Raw genomic sequence first — 21,431 nt, 5'->3', positions numbered from 1 at the left:
ATTCTCCCCGAAATTCTGACCCTGTAGCATGCACTCAGTTGAGCACACCACTTACCCCAGTCCCACGTTGAGCTTATGTGAATTTTTGCGAGCATAAGCTGTGACTTTACTTACGTGCACAGATGCATGGTAACCAAAACGGAATAAATTTCGCCAATCATAAACAAACTTTAAACCAATTTGTGTGAATTTCAAGAGATTCTCAAGAGATTTGTAGAGCCTACACACTCAGTTAATGAATGGGGGAGAATCTAAAAGTACTTGTAACTGCTGTTACCATAATCCAAATGGAATGGCTTTCCACAAGGTGAAGCAAAATTCTATCTGTGACCCACAGAAAATCAAAGCAGGTGATTTAAAATACAACCAATTGGTCTAAACTTACAGTTAAGCTTGCATGGTCCGTCTCCAAACCATCCGGAAAGAATAGTTCCTTCACCATATTCAAATCCACAATATCCTCAATGTGTTGGTCACCAAACTGATCAAGATATCGCCCATAGCACTGCCATACTGCTAACTTGTACTCCTGTAATTCAAATTAAAAACAACCCAGGTGCAGCAGAAATAACAAACTCTTGAGTGCAAAGCAAAAGTAAATAAACATTATTAAGTAATTCATCAACCACAGTTTTTTTATAATTTAAACAAGTAAAAATATGATTCACTATGTGGTAATATATAGACACTATTAGAAAACCACAAGAAAAAATCAGATACAGCAAAATTAGACATTTCATCTAAAGCGCACATCAAAGGTATCTAAATACTCCTACTTGTACCAATAATGCAGAATTTCCATAAAAACATATTTAGACAATATTGAAAATAATACGCTACATGTGTGTTTCATTTGACTTGTTTCTTACCTTGAGAGAGACCAGGAAATCTCCCATCTCGATCACTTTGAGCTGATAAAATGTTGTTGACAGCCTGGATTCATAAGAATTCCAAAGCTTGAAGAGGGTGTTTGACCTGTACACAAATTAATTGAGGGGAGAAATGTGTTTAAAGATAATTATTGTCAAAATGGCTTTATGGTATTGTGAATGTACACAATAAGTTCCCACCAACACTATATTTTTATTTATTTATTCGTTATTTATTCAGGAAATTCCATCAATACAAATGTACTGGTCTCCCTGGAAGACCTGATTAAAATTATTTATATACATAATAAATGAACATGATAATAACAAAATAAGAAATATATATTATACAAAATGAAAGAACCAAACATGATACAAAACATATAGCGCCCATATCATATGATAAAGGATGCTACGGTGAGATGTTTCTCACTACGATGGAAATATTAATCGAACACATACGCGATGTTCATATAACAGTACAACGGGGAGTACATACACAACGATTATACACACATCAGAGGACCGTACCATAACATTTAAACCAGAGTTTGAAGGGTTTTTTTTTTCACTTCTAATAAACGCCCCCCCCTTGGGAAAATGCAATTAAAACGGTCAAGAATTGGCCTCAAAATCAGGGGTTTTGGTGTCAAAAGTGCATACCATATCTAACTGGCAGCGCGTTGGGGTTAGTGCGTCAGCGTACAATTGATGTGTTGTGCATTAACTTCACATTCTAGGCTAGAGACCATTGTATTCAAAATCTAGGCAAATTCACTGACATGCTGAAGCATGACACCGTGTAAAGCAATGGAAGTTCAGAAGTAAACACAGCCGATCATGACAGGCTAAAATTTATTTTTTTATACACTTCAAATTTTACGACTGTCCAAAATAAGCAAACCTTGCTCGAAAGATACAGTTGACTCATCGAAATAACATTAACAGAATAAATAGCCTCTGTTGCAAAAAAATTGCACCACTTTCCAACCGAAAAACGATAGCAACGCACTCTAGCAATCATCGAATGCGTAACTACCGTGTGCAAATTTGAAGCTACACTGGGTTAAGAGAAGAATGGCAGTCCCTTGCTCAGATTGACTTGAGCACAGCGTCATCATCCCTGTATCTTTGTGTCAAAAATTGCCATAATAGTAGACCAAATCCGCTAGTTCTTTAACAGCCACGCATGGCGATTTTGTTCAAGATAGGCCGAAGCGAGCCAGGCTATTGTACACGCTTCGTAATGCGATTAAAAGGTACGCTTCATTGCCACTACAAATAAAGCGTTTCCACATATCTCTGAAATTGCTAATTTTTACGATCTGCGCATGCTCATTATTCTGTTTAAACGTTTGAACTCAAGAAAATTTGATTGTTGGTCAGTTTTTGCTCTCAATACCCTTGCTTGGTAGTTTAATCCCCTGACAAGAGATACCCTGTTCTTTCAACACATGTAATATATTCAACTGCAAGCCAAACAATGGATTTTAACATAGACCAAAAATAAAAAGAAATTTTCTATGATTTGAGATTATGATCACACATTGACATATCAATGGAAAATGCACACCATCAACATACATTTTTCATAAGGCCTATAGCAAGGAATAGATACCAGAAATACGCTGTAACATGCCATGAATTAAATTGTCAAGTGGCGGTCTTTTCAAATCATAAGCTCTTGTATGTATTATATGAACTAAACTGTGTGGTTTGTTTCTAACAATTCTATAAACATGATGGGAGAGTGCAAGCTCAATTATTCTGGTCAATAGGATTATGACTCTTTTGATTAAATCAAAGTGGGGAAGATATGTCTATAGAAAAAATATTAAATTTGTGTACATCGTGGAACATTCAACTACGCTTGTTACTCCGCCGACTAATCATGCCAACTACACACGCAGCACACAACGCTACTCTGCTTACTACGCACAGTCACGCAAAGAGTATGTTCCACGATGTACACGAATTTGATAGTTTTAGTTTATTTGTAATCTAGCGCTTGATGGTGCACCATGTGATTCAGTCTGTAAATGTAATTATTGAGTTTGACCTTGGTGATGCTGTGGTAAGCAACCTGTTAATGAGCGACATATATATACACCAAGCTTTGTGTTCACTTCAAGGGCGCCCGATCTCGCCGACCAACGATTGACGCATAATCGGCCAATCAGATTATTGGTCTGTTGCTATGATTGTCAGATGATTGATTCAGGTAATCAGAACCCCACTGTTCTTCTTCTTCCTTATTAGTGCTGGCCTCATATCAGTCATATGTATGAGTATTAGCGCACTGCGTACAGACAAGCTGTACTTATTTTTACTCTGGAACCTAGAGTAGATGAGTGTATTTCTGAAGTACAGTCAACAGTACCGGGATGATCCTCTGCTCTTTTCGAATAGCCTGCAACGTTCTTAGTAGGAATTCCAATTGAATGAACGCAGCTTTCAACAGGTATTGAAAGCTGCGTTCATTCAATTGGAATTCCCACTATAAGCAAGTACACAAAGACTATATATAAAAGAGCCTGCCAAGCTCAGGCCTGAGGCTGAGACTATTTATACCCTCGGATTCGAACCCGTGACCCTTGGATTCACAGTCCAATGCCTTAACCGCTCGGCCACGCTCCCTTATACTCTCGAGTAAGTATATACATGCATGCATACGGTACCTAATTTAGGTATGCCAGGCAAACACATTTGCTAGTCAGCCAAATTCGCCGAAAATGTCAATGCATTTTTACATAGAAATTTAAAACAACTGACGAAGAAGGAAACCTACATAAATATGTTTTCTATACTTCACTTGACCCAAATATATGATTTTTATGGTGATAAGTCACTCGCTCATGGAATTTTAGAGGGATTTTGATAGCAGTTCCATTAAAAAAAGCTGCTATCATAATGAGACAAAAGATCTAGAAACACCCACGAAATGCCGTTTTGGGGAATTTTGCTAGCTGAATATTTTTGACATTGTTTGATTAAAGTCAATCTTTGACAAGATGTAACTTTGCTCTGAAAGTGCTATGAAAAAAGGTTTTCAGTTTTGGCTTTGTTTACTCAAGGGCTTTAATTTGATATATAAAATGATGCAGTTTGATGGCAAATTTGAATTCACCTAGCATACCTACCTAATTTACCGACTAAACGAAAAGAAGAAGAAGATTAATACAGCTAAATGTTTATTATGCATGTATTAGGTATGCTAGGTGAATTCAAATTTGCCATCAAACTGCATCATTTTATATATCAAATTAAAGCCCTTGCCTTGAGTAAACAAAGGCAAAAGCCAAAACTGAAAACCTTTTTTTCATATAGCACTTTCCGTAGGCTGCATAGCAAAGTTACATCTTGTCAAAGATTGACTTTCATCAAAAAGATTCAGCTAGCAAAATTCCCCAAAACGGCATTTCGGGGGTGTTTCTAGATCTTAGTCTCATTATGATAGCAGCTTTTTTAATGGAACTGCTATCAAAATCCTCTAAAATTCCATGTGCGATTGTCTTATCACCATAAAAAATCATATACGTATTTGGGTCAAGTGAAATATAGAAAACATATTTATGTACGTTTCCTTCTTCGGCCAGTTGTTTTAAATTTCTATGTAAATATGCATTGACATTGTCGGCGAATTTGGCTGACTAGCAAATGTGTTAACTAAGGTTTGCCTGGGATACCTACATAGTACATGTATGATATAGTTCATGAGTTTGGTAAGCTTAAAAATGTTAATTTATTTACCCTCGTGAAAATGGTTCGTCATCTTTCTTCTTGAACCCCGGTGACGTTTTCTTTTTGATGTACTGTAAGAACAGTTTGTATTCTTCTTGGAAAGCATTTATTACTGGATTCTTATCACCACTATAAAATGTTGACGCCGGTTGATTCAAGGCTTTTGCAGCCTTCTCTTGTAGAATCACCGCCATCTTTAAACAGGGTCAATCGAGTTGGTTGCTAGGTCGAGTACATTTTTGCTATAGGGGTGTATATTCTTGTTGATTGAAATTAATTTTTGCTTATGCGCGCAAATGCAAACCCACCCAAAAACCGCCCTACTGAAGGTTCAAAAGGTTACATAAGGCTAAGATAATTTTGATAACCATTTTAGAAATGGTAAAATATTAACAATTATGATTTTTCAATTTTCACCTATGTCATAAACTCTTCTTACTTTCAAACTCTACCTATGTGTATAATGTAGTAATCCTTGGGGGTCACAAACTTTCAGATCACGCAGCTGCAGGGATGGGAATAAAATGGGAATAAAGATCATCATGAGTGAGCTGTAACTGAGTGAGGTGCAATAATTATGTGTACCCCCAGGGTGGTGAATTCTCAAAATGGTCTGCCAAAAATCGCTTGCCCCCCCCCCCTTTGGCCATGACAAAAAATCTTTGCCCCCCCCTTTTCGCCCGCCAAAAAACCTTTGCCCCCCCCCCCTTACAAGCATGTAGCCTAAGGTTCCCCCCTTTGGCCTGCCAAAAATCTCCCCCCTCCCCCATATAATTCACCACCCAGGGGGACACATTATTGCACCACCCCTTATGTTTTCAGATTTTATGGACAATATAGACCCCTGGTATAACAGCCTACATAACGTAGTCGAATAAAACAATAAATATAACACTACTAACAAATTAACCATAGGCCTAATGAAAATATCTAATTTGATTAGGCCTATGTAGCCTATATAGCCTACAATTGAACGGGTGGGTGTATGTATAGTCATAACCCTCATCTTTTTTCGGTGCACTTGTTACTGGTTTCGAATCAATTGCCGTTAAAACATATAGATTGGACATTTTTATAAAAAGTAATCATTATATTGTAAATAATGTGTAATTTTTGCACCAATATGAACTTATTGGCATGATTAGAGCTCTTATGTTCCCTGTTTTTCTTCAAAAAAGAAATGTGGGTTAGCACTAGGCCTATATTGCCACCGACTTTAAACCTGGGGTCTAGATTATCTATGAACAACAATTTTGATCTGGAATCATTGAGAACGTGTTTCTTACATCAACAACGACAAGATTCGATATTTTTTCAAAGAAATGTCCATCTCATAAGTAGTTCTAGAAACTAGTGTGGAATTCTTGGGGCAAAAAGTCCTAACCAACAAATTTACAAGTGACCGGTTTCGGTTTGTGTGTAAAAATTGTACGAATGATTTCAACAAAACAGTTAGTCTGTTGAAGAACTTTATGCTTGTGTACCGGTAGGTCTACTTTACTTATGGAAATTCTCATGTACTTGGTCAAAAAAGAACTTATCGCGAAACCAGTTTTTAGGTGGGTTAGGACTTTATTACACCCACCCCTTCAATTGTATTGTATATACATAATTATACATTCCCTGAAACAGTAACTAATAACCACCCCGTCCCCTATTTTTTTTAATGCGACGATAAAATAAACCCACATGGAGACGTAAATCATACCGCCAGGGAGGATATGATTTAAAGACCCATCAGTGATAGCGCAAGTGTAAAACAAGAATTTGTCTTTAAAAAAGACAAAGTTCATGGATCAGGACTGGTGTATAGTACTTTGAGCTACTTTGGTCTAACTTTCACTATTCTATAGGCCCATAGGCCTACTAACCTACTCTGCACTGATTTAACAATAAATAAGTGATTTGAGGCATAAATGATACTTGCATCTTGACTCTGGAAAATAATTTTCAAAAAACCTCATTTTGCATAAATTAGGACACAAAATTACATCAAAATGTCCACTGTATCAGCCCATCAGATGCTTTTTCCTATTCGACACCCCATTCCATTTTTTTAAAGAAGTTTTATTTGGAAGCAATTCGCCTGATGTGTTTCAGGAACACTGCATGTTGGCAATATCTCAAATTATCTTGTTGAATAGTTTTCTATACAGACACTAGATGCCTCATCACTAAAGTAAACACATTACACTATATACATGTAGGCCTATATGGTCTTGCTAGCTTTTGTCAGGGATTTTGTCTCATATCCCAGCTTTTATGAACACCAATTATATTATATAACATTGGATATGTTAATACACACATTGCTTGGTTATTACAAGAGTCAATCAGTCAATTAATTAACAGTATTCAATTAACTATAGAGAATGGACTTAATTTCGTGCACTATATTCTGAAGTAAATCGCCTATTGCAGTTCTATAGGCCTACAGATAATATGCCTTAACACTAAGTAAATGAATTATAGCTATTATACTGACCATGGTGACCTGCCTAGCTTTTATTGACCAATCAGTTAGAGAATGGGCTTAATTTTGTGCACTATATTCTGAAGTAAATCGCCTATTGCAGCTTGCTGAATAGGTTTCTATAGGCCTACAGATAATATGCCTTATCACTAAGTAAATAAATTATAGCTATTATACTGACCATAGTGACCTGCCTAGCTTTTATTAACCAATCAGTTATGTGTATTGCCAGCATTTGATGGCTATAAGCCAATTGCAAACATGTATAATAAAAAAGGCTAAAAATTTCCTACACTGAGCAGTCTCACTGGAAGATTAAATGTGCTAAATTGTCCTTGTCATGGGGAGCAGGATTAGATAAAGGTATACAAACGAGGGTATGAGATATTAGGAATTATTTCCTAGCCTCTTAACCACAGGGTTGGTAGGTTACAATATCTATTCAAGACACACGGTATGTACGTAAGGGATAAACTGCAAATGAGATGTGGGTGCAAATGGTATTAACGTTCACTTGCGTGAACAAAAATTAAAATTATTCATAAACAGGTTCGTAACCAGGAGAGCTGGGGTGGACGCAAATGCAAACCCCAAATTGGGTTCTTTTATGCGACTTTTTGGTCAAAAAGGTCAAAATTTTGGAAGGAAAATAGTCCACTTTTTTAAAATCCGCCCAGTCCAAAAAGGTCCCAATTTTGTTTTAAAAAGTCCACTTTTTCAAAATCAGCCCCCAATAAATCCTGGTTTACGGGCCTGTTTATAAATTGCTTAAAAGTGAAGGATAAGTCATTCAAATTGTCATTTGGTATTTATGAAATGAAAAATTAAGCAAAAAACAAAGAAACTCATTCAAATGTAGTAGGCTATCATGTGAATGCCTTATTTTGGTTATGTTAGCTCATCTATGACAATGACAAAGGTACCAAAATCTGAATTTTGATGATTTTACGATCCTCCGGATGAGCAAATCCGGGAGCAAATCACTGAATGGGCCTTAAACTAACTTATAATAGGCCTAGGCCCCTATTAGAAATAAACATGATATTGATTGGGGGCCAGCGGGCCTGATGATGGGGGAGGGCAATTTTCCTGTATATAGGATTTTCTAAATTTTCCAATCGATAGGGGGCACTTGCAACCCCATGCCTTTATGACGCTACGCCACAAATAATTGTAACAAAAACCTTCATCTACTATTTGGTGCTTTCGGTTATTTGAGGCCCGAAATAGGCCTATATTATATTGGCAGACGCAGATGGGTTTTTGATATAATTTTGATTTGATTTTTCATGTGGGCTTTAGGTTTAAGAAAAAATTTAAATAGGTTTAACACGTTTGTTCATAACGTTTGCCCATAACAATAGGCGGACACCCCTCCCCAAATTGGGGACCCCAATCGCCATCGCCCCATGCCAAAAAAATCCCCCTTTTTACCCATAAAGTCCAATTTGCGAGCGTCACGAGTGAAAAAATAGAGGGGTTTTTTATGCCGTTTTGGTCAAAAAGGTCAACATTTTCGAAAAAGGTAATAATTGTCGGGAAGGGTTTCTGTCGATTTTGAGCTGAAATAACAAGGTAAAGTGAAAGAAATCCTACTGGATATTTTGGCCGTTTAACACAGAGTTCTATGGGAGGACATGAAAGTCCTAATCATGAATTATGACTTTATGTCGAACTTTGCTCTGTTGAACTACAAATACAACAATTGGCTGATTCCATTTAGGTGCAAGTTGGGACATGTGTTAACATTACAAATATGCAAAAATCAGGTTTGAACAAATGTAACCAATCATACTGCAGTTACTGTCCGTTTTCCTATACACACTACACAGTGCTCTTTCCCAGAGGATGATTTAAGGAAGCCCCATCATGCACTGTAAAGCGTTATCACTAGAGTTTCAACTGCCACTTTACTTTTCAAATCCCATTGAATTCTTTGCAAAAGATGTTGTTTTAGAATTGTGTGTGTGTCATTATTACTTGGTCGATTTCAGATCTAAAGTGATGTATGCATAAAGGATAATTCACACCTTCTGTATATAACATAAAATGTGAAATCGACCAGCTTTTTTGAAGGTGTTTTTATTGTAAATATATCTGTCCAAATTCAAATTTAACCATGCACGTCTATGTAGTGGGCGCGGGCAGTGGTGTCATGTTCACTCACACAGCTGTGTTAACCGCAAGACTTGCTGGGTAGTGCTTAAATCATCCTCTGGCTCTTTCCCATTGACGCGTGACCTCTACAAATAGCCCTACGTTAAAAGTATGGGGATATGACTAGTTAACGTCGCTGTGTGAAAAATAACCGGCCAATATTAAAAGTACTCTTCTAAAGTTCTAGAAAATATAGTTTTTAACATGTCCTAAATTTTTAGCTAATTTAGATGTTTGGAAATATTCGTACTTAAGTGTTTTAGTTAATGTTATATAGTAATAGTACATTGCCTACTGTCTGTTCAATTAGCTTAGATTCTTGAATTTTTAAGATATTTGAAAAAATACAAAATTGCGGTCAAAGTCATCAAAGAAAAGTGTTAGCACAGCCTTAGACCTAACGTGATTTATACTTTTCAAATTCTAAAGTTCAATTTAAAACCCCATTTCTTTTCAATTTTGGTCTTTTCCCGCGATATTTTCAAAACAAGCCGTAGAACGTCGGGTACCATAAACTTTTTTGAATCAATCCATTTAGAGCAATGGGGACGCCGGACGATATGTCACAATGCGCTGAGATAGTATTTATTCGACCATCCGCATCAAGAATTGTCCAGCAAAATAGCTATATTTGTCAGTAGGCCTATTTCAGATTTGTGTTGAAATCCTACTGTTGAAACATTACCTTATTATTTATGAACTACATGTAAGTTTTCTAAAATAGACCCAGCTTTATATAAATACATGTCTTGCGTATTTATTTATTTATTTATTTATTTATTTATTTATCTATTTATTTATTTATTTATTTATTTATTTATTTATTTATTTATTTATTTATTTATTTATTTATTTATTGATTTATTTATTTATTTATTTATTTATTTATTTATTTATTTATTTACTTATTTATTTATTTATTTATTTATTTATTTATTTATTTATTTATTTACTTTGCGAATTTATTTTGCGAATGGATCTGAGAAGGTGTAGGCATTTAGGCCTATTATAAAACTACACATTTATTTTCAATTAGTATATTTCGTTTTGTTTGTTGAATACAAACTATGAGAAGGACAAAAGAACTTTTGTACAAGAAAATATTATTCAAAATAATCAGGTTACAGAAAGCAATTTTTGAAAAGTCACTGTATCTGAAAATGTCAAGCGAATGCTGATATTCTTGGGAAGGAATGATGGTATTAAACAAAACTCAATTTACATTGTAAACCAGTTGAAATAAGATGGAAAAAATGTTTAGGAAAAAATAATGCTCAGAATAATGTTATGCATAAAACGTAATCGCGCCATATAATTTCGTGTAACAAAAACCGGTGGACCATCATCACCTATAGAACCTATCCAATAACCGGAACGGTATAACAATAGAGGCCCTGCATCATTTTATCGACTGGCTCCAAACAAAGGATTTGAACCGGTGTCCTTCACCGTAGTTATGGCGGAGTGCAGTTCATTCAATCAAATGTTGTCATCAACCTATTTGATCGTAGTGCAGGGTTATGTGTGTGAGACGAACTGTCACGGTAGATTGCAATCATGCTTTTGTTGAATGCATTTGAGTAGTCCGCCATATTTACGGGATGATACGTCACATGCAAGGCCTCTATTGAAATGACAGGACAGATTGGTGAACAGGTTGTTTTGCTATATTGGATAGGGTCTATGCCCTAAGTTGAGAATGGACCGTCCCACTCGATTTGTAAAAAGGTCGCGAACCCTTTGGGTGGACCCAAGTAACTGCCTAAAATGAGGCAAAATTGAAAAGAAATCGTGTTTTAAATTGAACCTGGGAATTTGAAAAGTATAAATCACGTTGGGTCTAAGGCTGTGCTAACACTTTTCTTTTGATGACTTTGGCAGCATTTTTTTATTTTTTCAAATATCTTAAAAATTCAAGAATCTAAGCTAATTGAACAGACAGTAGTTAACGTCGCTGTGTGAAAAATAACCGGCCAATATTAAAAGTAGGCCTACTCTGCTAAAATTCTAGACAATATAGTTTTGTAACATGTCCTAAATGTTTAGCTAATTTAGGTGTTTGGAGAGGGTCGTACTTTTGTGTTTTAGGAAGGACATGTAAACGACAGATAACACCAAAAATATGAAGAAATTATTTCCAAACCGTGTTAAGTCAACAATCATTATGTTGCTCATTTTCAAGAATGCTGGTTTACAAAAAGCACGCCATTGTCTCATTTCGTGAACAAAAGTACACATACCATTGTTTCCTTTCGTTTCCTTTATAATCGGTTACCCAACTGAAGCTATGAATACCAGCTTTATTGCGATATCGCACATGAAAACAGACACTTGTCCACAACCAGAGAAGATCCGATTTAATCAGTTGAGCTGTTTCAATGATTGTTATCTTGGTTTAATAGCTTTTAATGGGGTTAAGTCCTGCAAAGGTCGAGATGAATTCTACTGTAGACATGACTGCATCATGTTTCATATTATAAGATCGTACATAATGCAATGGCTTTAAAACCCTTGGAGAAAATATCGAGGGCTTAGAGCAAGAACTAGCTATGTCCACAATTACATGTTACTCATTTCGGCAATAAATGGACGATTAATTCTACCCTCCATAATAATGCAAGTGACTTTGGGGTATATATGGTCACTAGAGCTCTGCATGGTCACTTAAAGTTACAGTTAGCATGGTTAGTTAGACGCAACTTCACGCAAGTGACCATGTACATACCCCAAAGTCACTTACATTGTATTATAGAGGGCAGAATTAACCGTCCATTTGTTGCCGAAACGAGTAACATGTAATTGTGGAGTTGTGGACATAGCTAGTTCTTGCTCTAAGCCCTCGATATATGACCTTTGAATCGTTCTAATAGATAAGGAGGTAGATGATGGCGTAATAATAGAGGAAACAGATCAGCAAATTAAGGCCCCATGCATGTCACAGGGGGAATTACCCTTCTATAATCTGTGGTTGACCAAAATCTATAAAGTGCCAACAATAACTATTTCGCTGAATTGTAAAACTGTGCAAAGTTGTTTGCAATTTTGTGCAACTTTGCATAATATTAGCCTCGAGTAACTTTGCGCAATTTTACAAAACTTTGTGCAACGTTGGTCTATTTTGGTCAACTTAATCTGTGACACGGGACCCGTATAATCTTCTATAAGCAGAGTTATTGCAGTCAACCATATGCCCACCTGTCACAAAAATGCCTTAACTCTAATTTCCCAATTTTACCCTATTTGGGCCCAAAACACGATGGTTTTTCGTATTAAACAGACAAATGTAGGCCTACAGGGCAATTATTTCACAAAATATCAGAAAGACAAAATGCCACACATTTTCAATATTTTTACACCCAGTTAACAATTGTAGCTCAACTCCCATAAATTTACTTTGGAATATCTACACTCATAGAAATTGTTCGTAGGCATTACTCAGATGTAAGTCGTTGCGTCAACTTTCCGAGGAATGCCAACGCGTACAATTTTGAGTAACGCGGACTCGATATCATTATGTTGGTCGCACTCATTTGCACTTACTTTATTGAGTTGTTACAACTCAGAAAATGAAACTCGGTTAGCATAATTTTCTAGAGGTGTGCTATAGTATACACAATTTTGCACTGATTACAAAAATAAATATTTGAATACTGCTAATTGTGCAGAAAATGATCCGATTACGTGAATTAAGTAACAAAGTACCAAATTGGAATAACTCAAAACAATAAGTACCAGTAACTTAATATGAACGAGTTACATCAACTTACATGTTGAGTTACAATAACTCAACTAATTTAATTGGTTCTTTGAACCTTGTTTTTTTTTCTAAGTTCCCTGTACTTGAATTCAGAAGTTGGCATTACTTAAAACGTTGATGCAACGACTTACATCAACTTTTTAAGTAATGCCAACAAAGTTGATTAGTTGACGGAACTTGTTGAGCTTTTTCAGCATTTTTTAAGTTCGGATAACTAAAATGAATTTTGTTTTGGCAACTTTTACACTATTTTTGAGTTGTCCAAACTTACTCCTTTTGAATTGCGCCAACAAGGCGAACAAGTCATTTCGATGAGTGCAGACCCAGTAAAATTCGAACACACGAAGTTTTTTATTATTATTTTTTATTATTATTAACGACATCTTTATCGATGGTTCACTCAAAGAGCTTTTAATATAAATAGAGTGGCAATAGATTATGGAATGCATTGTTCGTTTGATGCCGATTAAAGTTTGCGATAGGCTATTCATAAACTGAAAGTGGTACCATTGTTTCGAACAAAGGGGTTCCGCCATTAAATTGGTCACTGATCCGGCATCATATTAACGCTCTACGCAACAGACGAGTATCAATAAGTGACCACAATATACAGTCATGTGTAAGGGCAGTCATGTGTTAAGTGGTACCATTGTTCTCACGTATCCCAAATGTGTGCTTGTGTGGGTCTGAAGTCTATAAAGGAGGCTTTAGCTGTCGATGCAATCATCTTTACCACCCACCTGACTTTAGGCGCTTAATTTAAATAAATTGAATGCTCTTGCTGATCGACACATCAGAATGTGCCATGTCCACATATCTATATTACTCTATAAATAATGGTAATCGCTATACGTATACATGTAAGTATAAGTATAGGCCTATAAAGGTTGTTTTTAACAAATTTCCATTTAATTTTATTTTAAGAAGGAGATTGGTATAGAAATAGTGGCGAACCCAAAGAGGGGGAGGGGTGTTGGGGAGGGGAAGATTCACCCCTGTGAAATCTTGCGAGGGGAGGAGGGAGTAAGAGGAGAAGAGGGAATATGGAGAATGAGAGAGGGATGGAGGAAGGGAGAAAGAGGAAGAGATATAATAAAGACAAGTAGATAAATAGAAATATAAGGAAAATTATGGGAATGAGAGAGGGAGGGTGAGAGGGGACAAGTAAAGCGAGGGTGTGATAAAGTGTAGATCTAGGAAAGAATAAGTACAGAGAAGGGGAAAGAAAGGAATGATGAATACATTTGATAATAATTATTAGGCCTATATATATAATAACTAAACTCATAACAGCACTAGGCAGCCATTCGATGATGTCAATGCCTTTTTTCGTTACGTAGTTAAAACGCCCAGTCAGATGTATTTCACACCTGCCAAACACAAGTCACCCAATTTCGAAAATGGGACGTTAAATGACCACTCTCATGAATATTGATTGACAACATTTTCCAATATGTCAGCGCTCTAATCGGAAACAATAGAACAAACGAACATGCAGAGCGTTGGGTTCACTGATTTGGGCTACCCTCTATAAAGATACCGTTAATTAAAAAAAATAATATAGTAAAAAATACTTAGTGTGTTCGAATTTTACTGGGTCTAGATATTCCATAATAAAAAGTGCTTCTCTTTCGCTCACAAATACGTATCGTCCTGTAATTTTCTATGAATTTCTTGAAAACATGTCTCAACCTAAATATGAAATCTGGAGGTTTCTGATTATTTTTGACCCTTGTATTTTCGCCACGGTTTCTGTGCCGAATTGGACATGTTTGTGTACGAAATGTATAGCATGCATCTCGCTCGTTGTGTGGCCCATTAAGATCGATGATTTTACTGCGATGAGATTTTTCATAACGATAGTAAAACGTGCTTCTGTTTCGTGCGCAACAACATCTATCTCGTCCTGCAATTATCTCTGAATTTCTAGAAAACTTGTCTCAACATAAATATGAAATCTGAAGGGGCGCAATTCAAATAAAAATTCCTTTAAAAAAGGAATGTGGCGCCCAATGTGAACTTGGACGTGATAAGGTGAATTCCATGGTGTGTAGATTTGGTATTATAATGATTTTTCTAGGGAAGAGTAGAAGATGATCAAATGCAAGAGAAATGTGTTTGGTTGGGGAAGGTGTTCTGACAATCCAAATATAAAGTTAGTCCACCTCAAATGACCTGTAACAATTTGTGATTGACATTACTTAATTCACCTCGGATGACTTTGATCTGACATTCAACATTTTCGCGCTTACACCAATCATATCCATAACAATTTAACTCTTAGAACTTCCTGTCAACTCTCTAATTTAAAACTCTAAATTTCTGTCTGTTTGCCTTTTCTGTCTTATTTAGTACACTACAGTTTGTTACAATTATTAAGATAAGCAAACATTGCTGGGTAGATAACAGGATTTAGTTATTTACTTAATCCAATCATTGAGGTGGTAGCTAGATTCTATGGTAATTAGCAAACAAAAGCCATCAGTTTAAGAGGCCTCGTTAATTGATCTTATCACTATGGAGCACAAGAGTCTCATCCCAATGGCATAGTCCAATAACCTCAATTACATAATCATAGTGCAAAATTTGACCTCAAGTTGCAGATGAGTTTGTGTACAAAGGATGAATGTACAAATGTATTAGGGTTTAAGAACTGTTCCCATGATAGATGAGCATGTTGTGGATCCTGGTGTATGGTCAAATGTCACCGTCTATCGGGTTCTAAGGCACACGGTAAACTGGTTGAACGCATACAAAGGTCAGGATTTATTTGGTGTTTTTATAAATCCTAATTTTGTATTTTAAACAAAGAATATACGCTCACCATTTTATCCCGTGCATATCAGAAAACAATAATACAATAAAATCCAAGCAAATTGTGGTTTTATTTATGAGCTGGGCATAATTTTAGCAAAACAATTGCGAAGTCAATCTAGCAAGAGTGAAATTAGAAGCTTTTCACAAAGTCATGCCTATATTGTGGCGCACCTCCGTAGAGGGCGCAACAAAAAGGTGATTTTTGAGTTCTGATTTCGCCACTGTTTCTGTGTCAAATGGATCAGGTTTGTGTATTCGCATATATCTCCGCCGTTGCGGGCCGATTGCGATGATTTAAAGATGAACCCCTAGTTCAAGTTTACGTTGTTGAATCAAAATTTCATGGAATTTTATCATAATTTTTATTGCTTTTTAACTTAATTTAGTCCCCAAAATCTAATGTTTGCCGCATTGGTCGGCGTCAGTGCAGTCACCCCCGGAGCATGTCAGTTACGTAATCCAACACCAATGTGCTCAACGACAGTGAATTAAAGCTTTCACAACTTGCAGACTGACTTTATTCTTTGCGACGGCGGACCTAGTGAAAGATATTCTCATCAAACATGTCAAAACAACAAGAAACTCTTCAAATTTGATAAGATTGATTTGTCATTTAATAAAATGAATAGATTCTTGTCAAAAATGACCCAACTTATCAAATTTGAGTATGTCTTGTCAAAAATTACACACAAAAAATCAAATTGGAATAGTTTGTCTTGTTAGAGGAGGACATAACAGAATCTTGTCAAAATAAAAGGGCTTATCTGGTCAAATAATGAGTTTGAGATCTTGTCAATTTGAATAGTTACTTGTTAAAATAAAATGGTTTTTGGAAACTCTAAGATCGTCGGGTCAAAGTGATAATATACCTGATTAAAATGAACAGTATGTCTCATCAAAACGAATAGTTCAAAATAACGAGATCAAAATTAGTAGGGATTCTATTTTTTAAATGAATAGTACGAAATAAGAGTGCAGTGTAATTCATGGTGGTGTTCCTCAAGATCAGACATTGGTCTCAGGCATAAGTTTAATCATGCTTTATATTACTGTATAAATTGTAAAATTCCACTGTGTGTCAGATTTTAAAGTTCAAATTACATATATATAAAGTCCCGTTGATATTATTACAGTGTGTTTTCTCATCTTTTCTGCCTATAGACGAATCCAACGAGCCAAGACATGGTCAGGATTTGGTCGGCCATCTTTGGTTTCCCGCTAGCACCAACCTGGGGTTTTGAGCGCCCTAGAGAAGATGCAAAGACGAGGAGGGTTAATAGAATAATACAGCCTGTCTCAAAAAAGTTGTGCAAGTGAAGAGCGCCCTCTTTGGCAATTAGAAAATACCGTTGTGACATGATACTTACATCAATGTCAAGGGCGTAGTCTTAGCTCTCGTATACCTTTGTCCTGTTCAATTTGCTTGTTTTAATCTCGAGATATGCTTAGTTAACGACGAAATGGTAAAATCACAATTGTGCCACTTTTACTAGGGAAGAGAGCTTTGCATGTAAATCAGCGATAGCATCAAGTTTATCAAGAGTTCCTTCGTGAAATCAAAAGAATGCATCAATTACACAATACAATTTTTTTTACTGTTTTAACTATTTTATCATGATGCAGGAATAATGATTCTCTTTTTCCACAGAAAGATAAATAAATATTTCACATTCTGATGTAAAATTAAATACGTGTGCACGTCAATGATTTTATCATGGTAAATACTGTTCTCTTAGTCACTCAAGACATGTTAAAAGACAAACAAATATTGCACACTAAGGTCCATATGCGCAAAAGAGTTAGAGAGGGTCTAAAGTTAGACCTGGTCTAACTGGAATAAAGTTCCACCAGGGATGGTCCTTTACTCTTATTTCCTTCCTAGAGTAGCTAGCAAATTCTAAAGATTTTAATGCAACGTTCAAAAATAATACAAAATAACTTAAGCAAATGTAAAGGAAAATGTCCTTTCTCAAGGTCCGAATTCCACTCAGATCAGGTCTAACTTTAGACCCGGTCTAACTCCTTTGTGCATACGGAGTTTATATTACTTGTTGCGAGAGAAATTAGACCAAATAATGCACGTGCGCTGATGTTGATTCGAATAATGTGTCTGACGCACAAGCCCCGAAAGGAGAGTGCGTTAAACCCATCAACATCAGCTATATCATTGATTTTACATGTAACAGCTCTCTTCCTTAGTAAAAGTGGCACAATTGTGATTTTACCCTTTCGTTGTTAAATAAACATATCTCGAGATTGCAACAAGCAGAATTTAACAGAACAAACGGCATCTGAGAGATAAGACTGCGCCCGTGACGTTGGTATAAGCGCAGCATAATGTCACAACAGTATTTTCTAATTGCCAAAGAGGGCGCTTTTCACTTGCACAATTTTTTTTGAGACAGGCTGTATATACAATAGAGGTAATCCTGTCGCATCTATTCATATAGTCCTTTTGTTCATCTATTTGTACATCTATGAATAGATGCGACGGGATTACCTGCGGAATTATCTCTATTGTATTATTCTCTTAACCATCCTCGACCTTCTCTAGGTGTAAGGCGGCTTTTATTTGCACAACTGTTGGAACTGTATTGTATGTGCATTCTTTTGTCTACCTGTGTTTTCGCGGAAGGTGTAAAACGGGTGATGGATTGCAGTTTAAAATTTCCGCCAAGGCCGAATCATTTCACATTTTGGATGCATTGTAGCCGACGGGGACCCAACTAAAGGCTGCTAGTCAGGTGTAGGAATGCGTGTATTTGGATTCCTCTATTCGTCCTCGTAGTGTGACTTCAAAATCGATCGTTGCCAGGTCAACTGGTTCATGCACTCTGTGTTCAGGACAACGATAAAATGATCACAACATGAAATCAATTGGTTTCTAAAAGGTATGCAAACCAAGTGTGAATTAGTTACTAAGGTATGACGTATGGCGCAATCGATTATCGATACCATAAATTCACTCTAGTTAATACACACCTATGACGTCGCGCTATTGTTTTACCGCTCCATTATTTTCCACGAATGGAGCGATGATTACAATAACACGCCATTCGTAAATGCCTCTATTTTTTCCTGAAAAGCAAACACTTTTCAGGGAAAAAGTACTGGCATTTACGAATGTAATGTTAATAACAATTGCACTTTCGAAAAGCAACTATTTGCGAAAAGTGCAGTATTGTTATCATCACTTCATTCATGTAAAATAATGATACGAGAAACAACAAGACAAAGATTTTCATTAATACAATAAATTAAGGAAGCAGATAGCAACATTTGCACATAATTGTTATGGGACCTGAGAGCACATCAGACATATCGAATCACATGCTGAATACGAGGATTGTCCTTCTGATATCAAAAAATAATAATAATTTTGATTTTGAAATTCGTGATATAATACAAATTTTATGGCAAATTATTGAAATTTCATATTTTTGAAATTTAACAGTCCTCGAAGTAAACTTTATAAATGATAAATTATGTACTTAAACTATATAGGCCTATGTAGCTGGGATGAAAAGCCGACTATCAATTGAAAATTTTGACCTTTCATATTGAACATAAACATTTTTTTCCAAAAAGACGTACAATTGTTAGTGTTTTGAGGAAAAAATCTATATCTTTAATAATGAAGATCAAAATTTTCATATGATGGACAGCTGTTCATCCCAACTTCATAATCTTTAGGTGCATATCGTTAGATTTATACACTTTACTTCAATTTTTAATAATTTGCCATAAAATTTGTAATGTATCGCGAATTTAATAAAAATCAAAATTATTTGATATCAGAAGGACATTGTTCGTGCTCAAAATGCAATTCGATGTGTCTGATTTGGTCAGGTTCCACAAAAACAATATATACAGGTGTAAACATCGCTATCCGAGCCCTTAAAACATAAATTTACAATGCAATCTGTGAAAAGTAAGGCAATATCAAAACGGGCAGGTTAATTTGTTGGCTAAGTTGTACTTATTATGCAAGATGTGTTTTTACCTCACTTTGGAAAATGCTTATTTAGGCTTCACTTAGTAGGCCCGTACTTTAAATTATTTGGACCTTTCTTTCGACGCTAACTGTTTTTTATAACATTTTTTGCTTCTTTATATTTTTATACTTTTTCAGTGGATTATGCCCTTTTTTAGGCCTATGCATCTGTTTATTTTTAAATCGTTTGCTTTGGGTATGTTTAATAATGATAAAAGCCACAGTAGGTCTATTTTTTGTATAATTTTTTATTTCACTTTAGTATATACATCAGATGTTTCATCTGATGGTATTTTGGCATGTTTGAATTTTACTTACATCGATCAGTAGGCCTATCTGATACTTAAATATTATAATGTTTGTGACGCTCCAATTGATTGGGGGACTGGAAGCCCGTGACTGGAAGTCAGGGCTTTTATTTTGCGCCGAAAGCGACTAAGTTTGTTTGTTTTTGCCGCCGAAGTTCAGGGACATAATACTAGGCCTAGATAAATGGGTTGTAATACATGAATAGGGCCAACCAAATAAAACAAAATTTACACATTTAAAATGTTCGTACCTTACTTCGGCTTAAAGTAGAATCATGCCTGATTTAGGTCCTTCCTTCAAAACATATTATACCATGTATGCTGCGAATCAACGATATATATCCTCGGAATGATTCCATCACAAAGTTACTAGTAAATAAATAGTGTCCATAATTGCATGGTTGTTCCAAAATCCAACACTCGATTCACAGAGAAGAGTATCATTGCTCAGGTGCAGCGCAGGTCTGGCTTTCTTGAGGTAATGAGCTGCAATTGACTATTTCATATGAACCTATGACCATTTTGCCAATTTCCTTATTATGCAAAATAGAGTCCTAAACACAACTACTTCAATAGTTAACACATTAGAAGTGGGCATAAAGAACTATTGATTGTCTAATCACTTTAATGATTTTACGAATCTACGTTTATTCAATTTGTGTAACAAACATTTTAGATCTTTATAATTCAAGAAGGTGGTTACGGATGATTTGAACTAAACACCTGGATCGTGATATGATGGGTAATTCTATAGAAATTTTACATAAAGCTGAGTCCTTGTATTTTGCACTCGCACCTAGTACGGTCATTCTATTAGTGTATTTGATAGTGTATTGTCCGGCATCAATGATCAATTGATCAATTTGTAAAGAGCAACAAATTTCAATAACACTCCATTCGTGGAAAATAATGGAGCGGTAAAACAATAGCGCGACGTCATAGGTGTGTATTAAGTCGGTTAATGGCCGCGGATTAGAACGTTAGTGGATAAGAATGGCTTCGCCGCTCCGCGGCTCAGCCATTCTTATCCACTAACGTTCTAATCCTTGGCCATTATCCTATACTTAACTTATACAGTGCTTGATTTTCCTGACCAGATTTATGCAGCCTTGCCATCAAACCGGGTCAGTGGCTTGACAGCGTTTTATTCAAAGATATTTTTCCTAAATGTTCAAAATAAAATAATGAATGCAGCAATTAATATTACCTATTGTTTTAATATACTCGAAGTATAGGACGTATAATGTACTCGTGGTCAAACAAATATTGCACACTAAGGTCCATATGCACAAAAGAGTTAGAGAGGGTCTAAAGT

General features: G+C 35.9%; 1 protein-coding gene across 1 annotated transcript in view; it reads right to left on the bottom strand.

Moving 5' to 3' along the window:
* The window catches only part of LOC140148714 (cilia- and flagella-associated protein 54-like), a 75,469-nt gene extending 70,660 nt beyond the window's left edge, over positions 1-4,809 (bottom strand). Inside the window, exons 1-3 of the mRNA XM_072170756.1 lie at positions 4,620-4,809; positions 870-975; positions 386-529 (exon numbers count right to left, since the gene is read on the bottom strand). Of these exons, the coding sequence (XP_072026857.1) occupies positions 386-529; positions 870-975; positions 4,620-4,804 (435 nt within the window). The 5' untranslated portion in view covers positions 4,805-4,809. The remainder of the gene's footprint in view (positions 1-385; positions 530-869; positions 976-4,619) is intronic.
* Between the last annotated feature and the right edge of the window lie 16,622 nt (positions 4,810-21,431).

The sequence above is a fragment of the Amphiura filiformis genome, chromosome 3, assembly GCF_039555335.1.
Source record: "Amphiura filiformis chromosome 3, Afil_fr2py, whole genome shotgun sequence".
In the NCBI taxonomy this organism is placed as follows: domain Eukaryota; kingdom Metazoa; phylum Echinodermata; class Ophiuroidea; order Amphilepidida; family Amphiuridae; genus Amphiura; species Amphiura filiformis.
This window is presented reverse-complemented; position numbering and strand designations above follow the sequence as displayed.